General features: G+C 37.0%; 1 protein-coding gene across 3 annotated transcripts in view; it reads right to left on the bottom strand.

Annotated features, from left to right (window-relative positions):
* Positions 1–420: 420 nt before the first annotated feature.
* Positions 421–9,330, bottom strand: part of POP4 (ribonuclease P family protein) — a 46,254-nt gene continuing 37,344 nt past the window's right edge. For all 3 annotated transcript variants that reach the window (XM_089995264.1, XM_089995265.1, XM_089995263.1), the window contains one exon: positions 421–853. In XM_089995264.1, coding sequence (XP_089851390.1) covers positions 750–853 — 104 coding nt within the window. In that variant the 3' untranslated portion in view covers positions 421–749. The remainder of the gene's footprint in view (positions 854–9,330) is intronic.

The raw sequence follows: 9,330 nt of genomic DNA, 5'->3' as shown, positions 1-9,330 counted from the left end.
CCAGCATGGAATAGACCCAGTGCATCCATAGGTTTCGAACTCACCATGTCCCTCAAGATTGGTGACAATCAAAAGTCGCCCCTATCAGATGAGCAGAGCCCTTATGAGTGGTCATACCCAATCCCTTGGATAAATAAAAGCACTGCAGTTCAAGTATGGCCAGCAGTCTTGCATCTGGGGACAGCTTTTTTTATATTACGGTTCAAGAGGATCCAGCATGGATTGGATCATGGATGACCTGAATCTGACAGGAATGTTAAGCAATAAGCCTGAATCCAAAATCGAATAAAAGCAAAGTCCCAATGAGATGTTGAATCTATATATGAACATTATATGGTGATTTTGGATCCGGCAAAGAATGGTTGGAATTTGGTGCAGAATTAAGTTCAGGCTTCCACAAGTTTCACTTTGGACTTCCACCAAGGTTGAGAATCACCATTAAACTAGTATAAAATAAGCAGAAAACAAAAGGAATTCGACAAGATCCTCATGAATGAATGCAATGTGCCAGCACTAAACATTAAAGCCAAAGATGCAGAATATAATGCTCAGCAGTTACAATTGAGTGTGGGGCAGATAGTCAGCTGAACAAAGGGACCACATATGGTTGCCGCCATAATATTTGCCATTACCAGGATCTTTGGAAAAAGAGTAAAAAGATCTTTGGCAAAAACAGAATATGCCAACTTGCAACATTTATGTATGAAATGCAAATACAATGTTCATAAAAAAAATAAAGAAAAAAAGCTTCATGAAACCTCGACTTTGTTTCTTGATAAGAGCTTGTCCCCAATCAATGTAATCTTCCACCCATCAGCTTGGAGCATGAAGACGGATCCCCTTTTAGGCACAACTGGATAAAAAAAAGGGGAAGAAAGTGAACTGGCAATGAAAATGTGATCAAGACTAGATTAGTGAAAACTGAAAATAATAATAATAATAAACAATATATATATAGCATCTGAGCAACTGTTGACAAGATTTAGAGAACCCTGAGTGTGTACAAGAATTAAGAACCTTAAAAATTTCCACATCATGCTCAAATTTCAAAGAGCAAATTACCAGGAATGAAGTTTAAACAACCAAATAAAAAATAATGTGGTAATTCTGTAATGTGGCAGAACCTATTGTATTCTATGCACAAAAAAGATATAAGATTCTAGACTGCATTAGACAATTAAAATTGTCCCCGTCTTCCTTCAAATTATTGATGTATTTTGGAACTTACTTTTCATGCCTGCAGAGCAGAACAATATGAAAGCTGATAGGAACAAGGATTTAGAAATTTACTTTTCCACAACTTCCTTTATGAAATTCATTGCCCTTGACTAACATAGAGTTATCTGACCATCCAACCATGCATTTTGGCAAATCCAACTGACAACCCATCCAAATTAACAGGCACAACCTTTGGGGGGGCATGTTCGATATAGTGTTCATTTGGCATATTCTGTAGTATTTTGTAGTGTTTTGGGTCTAGCTTCTATTGGGTTGGGTCTACTTGTATTGGCTTGCATTGGGTGGATTTCTTTGTATTGGGTCCACGCCCCATTTGTGTAGATAAGGATATTTTGGGAATTACATAATTGTAAATAGTAGTTTCTAAAGGAAACCAAGGAGGTTGCCTGGGAAGCAAGCAAGCCACACATATGAATAGGTGGAGTTTGTACTCATTTTGAATATCCATCTAATACAATGCTTTGAGAGCTGTTTATGAATCCTTAGGTGGATGTCTTCTTTCACTGACTAGGACAAGTGGGTTTTTATAGTAAGGATCCTTCCTAATTGAATGAGAATAAACTTCCTTTCTTTCATCCCAACCCACTCATATCAATTGAATCTCAGAGCCTCTGTACCTTATTGATTCCCTTTTTCCCTCCAATTCATTCTCACTCGAATAAAAAATCGTTATAAGAGCTACATTCATAACATTTAGTATCCAAGTTGTTCCAACCTGTTGAAGATCGAACCAAAGTGAAGAGATAAAGAAAGAGGATAAAGTTATCATTCCCGTTCTTCATTTCTTTCTTCTCGAATCCATGGGGGACATATCGGCGATATAGTCAATCTCTTCAAATTTGGCCAAGAACATATCAAGCAAGATTTGGAACAAAATTCACTTTGAATCATTCAGATGGATCTACTCAAATTCTATTATATCTGAACAAGTTGCACGTGAAGTCAAAACCTGGTCAACAACAACCAGCCGACACTCAAAAGGGAGGAAATATTCCAGCAAGTGGAGAAACTCTTAGTCTGAAGTAAAACCAGGTGCATCTGAACTAGTTCCTCTTAAATTCCAATTTCTGATATCTAGATCGAGCAGATTTGATCTAAAGGGACTATTTGGATGAAATTCACAGTATCCTAATAAAATTCCTCTCATCTAACGTCCAAATCAAGAAAACCAGCCAAAACATGGATAATTCCATCCAAATCTGAGGTATACCAGCTTGGTTTATCTGAAAAAGAAAGAGAAAATTAGAATTTCAGATCTGAAACGTGTTGATCACAATCAGATCTTGAAGAAAAAAGAAGTGACGTTCATGTGAGAATCCTAATTGACCCTTCAAATCTGGCGACATATTGGAATTCTCACATGAATTCTCTCTGGATCCTACCATATCTGGCTGTTTGGGAGCTGTTGAAGCGTGCACAGTAAGAAATTAGCTCAGAGGTTGTATTAAAAAAGGAAAAAAGTTCTACTTTGAGTTTTCCAGTGAACGGATTCCAGCATTCTTTTCAGAATCTGTCCAGTATTTTTAGTGAACTTGTGCATGTTGAAATATGTATATTTTTGTCTCATGTGCATACATGTAATTATAAGGGCATTTATGTATCTTAGTGTAACTGTAAAATAGAAGTCAAAGTAAGAGGTCCATTAGTGTCCAATGCTTATTAGTTTGTTAGTGAAAGGGGGTCGACCCCTATATTGGCTGTAATCTCTCATTCTTTCATAATGAAGTTTTCTTCTCTATGGATTTTCCTCATTTTCTATCTTGCATAGTTCTTTCTATAGCTCGAATATAGTATCAGAGCCATATTATAGCTGTATGGGCCCATGAGAAGATATTCCTGGAAGGACTCCATTCTGGATTGCTGAAGGACTACCTCGAGATTCGATCTGCTGACATCAGCACAGACTGTACCAGTAGTGACATTTCATCAGGCTAAGGTAGGGTTTTGAACAAGCCTAATTTTACAAGTTGTTTGGATAAAAAATCAGACTCATCTGTGAAGATAACAAGTAGATTGTTGTAAAGAGCTTGGGCATATTAAAAATAATTGTCCAGCTCTTAAGAAGAAGACATGAGATTTTATGGCCTCTTCTAGTGAAGGCATTACGAAGCCTAAAGAGGTGTAATTGTTAGTGATGTCCAACCATCATCACCTACCTTGAGTAGCATTTCAGATGTCTTGACAGGTGGCGAGAATAAGGCTCTCAAGCGTATTCAGCAGGAGATTCAGCAGCTATTGGTCCAGTCAGCCATTATTTCCCACTTCTCTGCTCCTTCATCCTCATCTGGTATTGCCTTTGCAGGCATCTTTGATAGTTCTACTGATTAGCTAATAGATTCAGAGGCCTCATATCACATGACGGCTCATGAATCCATTCTAGCCAATTGCTCTTCATGTTGTTCATGCAGTTAGCTAGTTCATGAGTGCATATGTCAGAAACACTATACACTATGGGATGCTCATCTCCTCTTCTACTTGTGAGCTTAGAGCTTATTATGATGCTTATTTTGGGAGCTCTACTAGAGATAGACTATCTACATCTGGATTTTGTGTGTTTCTTGAGAGCTCATAGATTTCATGGAAGAGTAAGAAATAATAGAGAGTGGCTCTATCTACAGTTGAGGCAGAGTATAGAGTTGTGGCTGAAGTCACGACAGAATTCATTTGGATTAGATGGCTGCTAAGAGACCTTGGTGTTCTTATTCATGAGAAGACCTCTCTATATTGTGACAACATGAGCACAATTCATATTGCCAAGAATCTTGAGTTACATGAGAGAACAAAGCATATTGAGATTGGTTGTCTCTTTACAAGACGTGCCTATGAAGATGGGATTATCTCTATCGTACATGTGGGGTTAAAGGAGCGGATTGTTGATATGTTCACAAAGAGTCGTCTGCCATCTCATTTTAGAACATTCATCTCCAAACTTGGAATGATCCCGTTAGCATCATCTCAAGTTTGAAGGGGAGTGTTGAAATATGTATATTTTTGTCTCTCATGTACATGTAAATATAAGGGTATTTATGTACTTTAGTGTAACTATAGAATAGAAGTCAAAAAGATCCATTAGTGTCCAATTTTTATTAGTTTGTTAGTGAAAGGGGTCGACCCCTACATTGGCTGTAATCTCATTCTATCAAAATGAAGTTTCTTCTCTACGGGTTATCCTCATCTTGCATCCATATTTCTATAGCTCAAATAGTGCATTCAGTTGCAAAAGCGTTTTCTATGTCCAATTGAGCTCAAATTTGGACCTAATCTAGCGCAAAGATGTTTGAAAGCTTGAGTTCGAGCAAGTTTTCCGAGACTTCAGATTCCGGCTAGACAGAGGTTTCTATTCAGAATATTCTGATCTAATCTATAGCTAATTGCACTGGTCAAATCCAATTTGATTGCTCTCAAAAATGGTATAGAGATAGCTTTGGAGAAAGGTTACCAAACCAGGAAGTGAAAGTGGGAAACGAAATGAGAAGCGCGAGCAAGAAGTGAGGTATTTTAAAATTTATAAGAAGCAGGAAGCGAGAAGTCAATTTAAAAACAAAAATAGGAATAAAAAGGAAGTGATATGAGATTGAATGGGAAGCAAAATATTAATCGAACGAAAAAAATAAAAACTAAAATAAATATGATAATTTCAAGATTTTGTAGCTATGTCACAGGGATTTGGCTAGGAGGGTGCCGCACCCACGTCGACGCGACTCGACGCGGGTGCGGGTGCGGGTGCCGCACAAGGTGCGGTCAACTCGATCCTGGGTGCGTTGACCGCACCCAGGATCATTAATGTCCATTTTTTAAAAAAAAAAAAAATTGCCCAAATGGGCTTCGAAATTTTTTTAAAAAAACTTTATGCTAGTCTGTCAGCTGCTGACAGACTAGCATAAAGTAAGTTTTTCACAGCACAGCTGCTGACAGCAGCTGTCAACACAGCTGTCAGCACAGCTGCTGACAGCAGCTGTCTGTCAGCTGCTGACAGCAGCTGACAGCTGCAAAGTTTGAAAAAAAAAAACCGCCTATTCCCCAACCCCCTTTATATATATATATATATATATATATATATATATATATATATATATATATATATATATATATATATATATATATATATATATATATATATATATATATATATATATATATTACTTATTACTTATTACATTTTTGCCCCTGCCGCGCACCCGGGTTTTTTGGAAGTGCCGAATCCCCGCACCCGCACCCAAGTGACATAGTTTTGTAGTATAAGAATTAAATTATTCTCAAAATCTAGAAATGATGATTGCCAAGTTAGAGAAAGAACATGGAAAGTGAGTGGGAAGTGTGAAACGAAGCACATGGAAAATGTGAAAAAAAGTGTGACAAAAGCGTTACGAAGCATGTAGGGAAGCAAGAAAAAAACGCGTAGGAAGCATAGGAGAAGCATGGGAGAGTCGAGATTCCCATCAAGTTTTGGAAGCAAGGAGTTTTGTGCTTCCGAAGCAAGTTTCTGGGAAGCGCACTTTCCGCCTATCTATGAAGCTTCCAGTAACCCTGTTTTGGAGTATGCAGATACCAATCAAACTAAAAATCAACTGAAAAGCCTCCCATAAACTTGATCTGGAGCAATTTTCTACACATTGCTCACTGTATGCCGTGTTGTGTGCTGTTCTAAACAAAAACACTTTATAATAGCTAATTTCAGTTGGCTTCCCCACCTCGGGTTCGCACCAACATTGGTACAGAGGTCAATGACAGTATGTGGCTTGCTACCAAACCAGAATTTGGCCTCTCTAGTTGCAAAAAAATCTGGATTTGATGTTGTAGATTCTGCTACTGCAAGGGAGTATACCATATTGGTGCATAGGCAATTTCACAAAGGAATCCTCATCAGAATTGCCTGAAACAGAGGCTGTTGACATACTGAACAAAACTATCAAATTCCGAATTCCTAAAATTAGTTGCAAAAAAATCCAATTTGAACAGAGAAAATGCAGATAATTACAGCCTATGTCTCAGGGATTCGGCCAACAGGGTGCTGCACCCGTGTTGACGCGACTCGACTCGGGTGCGGGTGCAGCATCCGGTGCAGTCAAGCTGACCCTGGGTGCACCCAGGGTCATAACTGTCCATTTTGGACCCAAAAAAAACTTACGAAAGGGGGCTGGGCGGAGAATTAGGGCAAATCTCCCTCCCCCCGACCCCGACGCCTCCCCCCTTCTCCTCTCCTACTCTTTTTCCACGTCCGCACTCTCGACCGCTCCTCTCCTCCGACGGACGACGGACTGTCGAACCCGAGCCCTCCTCTCCTCCGACGGACGACTGCAAGGTATCTCTCTCTCTTCTTCTTCCTCCTCCTTCTCTTCTCTTTCTTCTTCTTCTTCTTTAGAAGGTTTGGGTTTAGCTCCCAGCCCAGTTGGACTGGGTTCGTCTCCCACCCCTGGGCTGTCAAATTCAGCCAGCCCTTCTGGGTTGAGTTCAGCTTTGTTGAATCCAACCCTGCTGGGTTTGGCAATGTTGAACCCAGGGGTTCGCCTTTGCAGATGTCCTTTTCCTTTATTTTATTTTTTTATTTTATTTGGTTCTGAAAAACCTAATATGAATTTTATTTTAATAATTTTTTTCCTTAAGGACGAAAATGGCAGATAAATAAGGGCTCGTAAACAAAGGAAAAGGAATTTTGTCATCCTCGTCCCCAGATGTAAGTTATGTTGCTAGTGGTAGTGGTAGTATTGATTCTCATTTGTTGGTTGCATGTGATGATGCAGGACCACTATGGGCACGTAGATAAGCTTGAAAAAGCTGATGGAGGTGGTGGAAATAAGAGATTTTGATGCAAGTTTTGTGAGAAAGATTATGTTGAGTCTTACTCATGAGTTAAGGCTCATTTGTTGAAGATATCAGGACATGGCATTTCAGGATGCAAAAGAGTTGATGAAGTAATATGGAGACAATACAAAAAAAAATACAAGATGAATTTGAGAAAAGGAAGATAATGAGTGATTCTTGTGTAATCAATGTACTATTTTTAAGTCACTAAGAAGATGATAAAAAAAAGGAAAATAGATATAGGAGGTAAAGGAAGAAGAACGATAGAAGCATTATTCAATACATATGGAATAGAGGAGATGGATAGAAAAGTAGGGAGGTATTTTTATTCTAGTTCAATTTCATTTAATGCAGCTAAAAAACCTTGTTAAAATGATTTAATTACTTCACTGGCAAATTGTAACTTGAGTGACTATATACCTCCAAGCTCAGAAAAATTACGAACGACAATTCTTGTAGAAAAGAGGGCAAATGTTGAGAGATTGCTAAAGATTTTTATGAGAACAAAATGGAGTTTTCATTGTTTCTGATGGGTGCACAGATATGCAAAGGCGTCAACTGATTAATTTCATTGTTTCTTCGCTTAGTGGCCTAGTATTCTTGAAAGCAGTTGATGAATCTAGGTAATATAAAAATGTTAGTATTTGAAGGGGTTATTTACATAAGTAATAAAAGAAGTGGGTGATTAGAAAGTAGTGCAAATTATCACAGACAATGATCCACTTTATAAAAGTACATCTTTGAGTTTGGAGAGTGAGTATACTCATATTTTTTGGACTCTCTGTGTAGCACACAACTTGAATCTGACCCTTAAGAGCATCTGCAACCCAAAAGAAGAAAAAAATTCACCAGCATATGTTTTATGTTCATAGATTGAGAAATTAGAAAAAAATGTCAAAAGCATTAGAAATTTTGTTGCCAACCACCGTCATGATAATACCATATTTAATATGCATTCTAATCTAAAATTGTTGAAGGTTGTTGAAACATGTTTTGCGTCCATCATTGTGATAGTGAAAAGGATTAAGGAAGTGAAGAATGCTTTTGTTAACATGGTGACTTATGAGAATTTGACATTTTATTGTGTTGATGATGTTGTCAAGGCTCAAGAAATTAAGAAATTAATTGTTGATGATGAGTTTTGGGATAGAGTCGTATAATTCATTGAGTTTACGCAACCTATTTGGGAAATGTTGAGAGATGTTGATAAGGATGAACCCATGCTTCACAAAGTTTATGAAATGTGAGATAATATGATTGAAAAAATAAGTTGTAGTTTTGAAGCATAAGGAAAAAAATCTTGCATTAGATGATTCAGAATTTTTTAATCATATACATTCAATTTTAGTCAGAAGATGGGATAAGAGCAACACTCATTTGCATTGCATGGCACATTCTTTCAATCCCAAATATTATGCAAAGTGACAGAAAGGTGGTGTTTATCGTGTCCCTCCAAATTTAGACTCAGAGCTATCAAGGCATAAAAATGTGTATGACAAGACTTTATCGAGAATCACATATTCTAAATCAAGTTACACAAGAGTTCAGAAAAAATTCATCGTCAAGGTTATATGGACATGCATTAATAAAGCGAGAAGAGGAGGATATAGATCCTATCACATGGTAGTCAATATATAGAACAGAAACACCTCTTCTCCAACGTCTTGCATTGAGATTGTCTAGTTCATCTTGTTGTAAAATAAATTGGAGCACATATGATCAAATCTACAACATGAAGATAAACAAACTCACCAGCAAGCGTGCACAGGATTTAGTCTTTGTTCATTCCAATCTTCGATTACTTTCGCGAACCAATGAGGAATACAGGTACTAATTGTTCTCTTAGTTATTTAATTATTTCTTAGTTTCTTTATTTAAATATAAAAGTCTTTAATATTTTAAAATTTTAGTTGTAATGCAGAGAAGGATCATCCAAGTGTGACTTAGAGGAGGAGCATGATTTCAACATTATAAACATAACTTATCTAAGCCAAATCTTCCTTATGATGAATTTGATGATGAAGTAGAAAATTATTATGATCATTATGTAGGATATATTTTTGGTACGTAATTATGTATTGTTTGCTTCTTTTATTAGTATAATTTATTTTTTTCTGCTTTACTTGTTTGATTGTTTTCATAATATATTTAGGTTGATTTGATTGTAGTATTAGTTTTTATTGACGAAGAACAGAATTGTACATTGTTAATTTCATTTATTGCATGCATGATGAATTGATGATAATGATATTTTTTTTTATTTCATTAGTGTTACTGCTAACTGTTAAA

This window comes from Nuphar pumila, chromosome 2, assembly GCF_984573655.1.
Source record: "Nuphar pumila chromosome 2, dmNupPumi1.hap1.1, whole genome shotgun sequence".
In the NCBI taxonomy this organism is placed as follows: Eukaryota; Viridiplantae; Streptophyta; class Magnoliopsida; order Nymphaeales; family Nymphaeaceae; genus Nuphar; species Nuphar pumila.
This window is presented reverse-complemented; position numbering and strand designations above follow the sequence as displayed.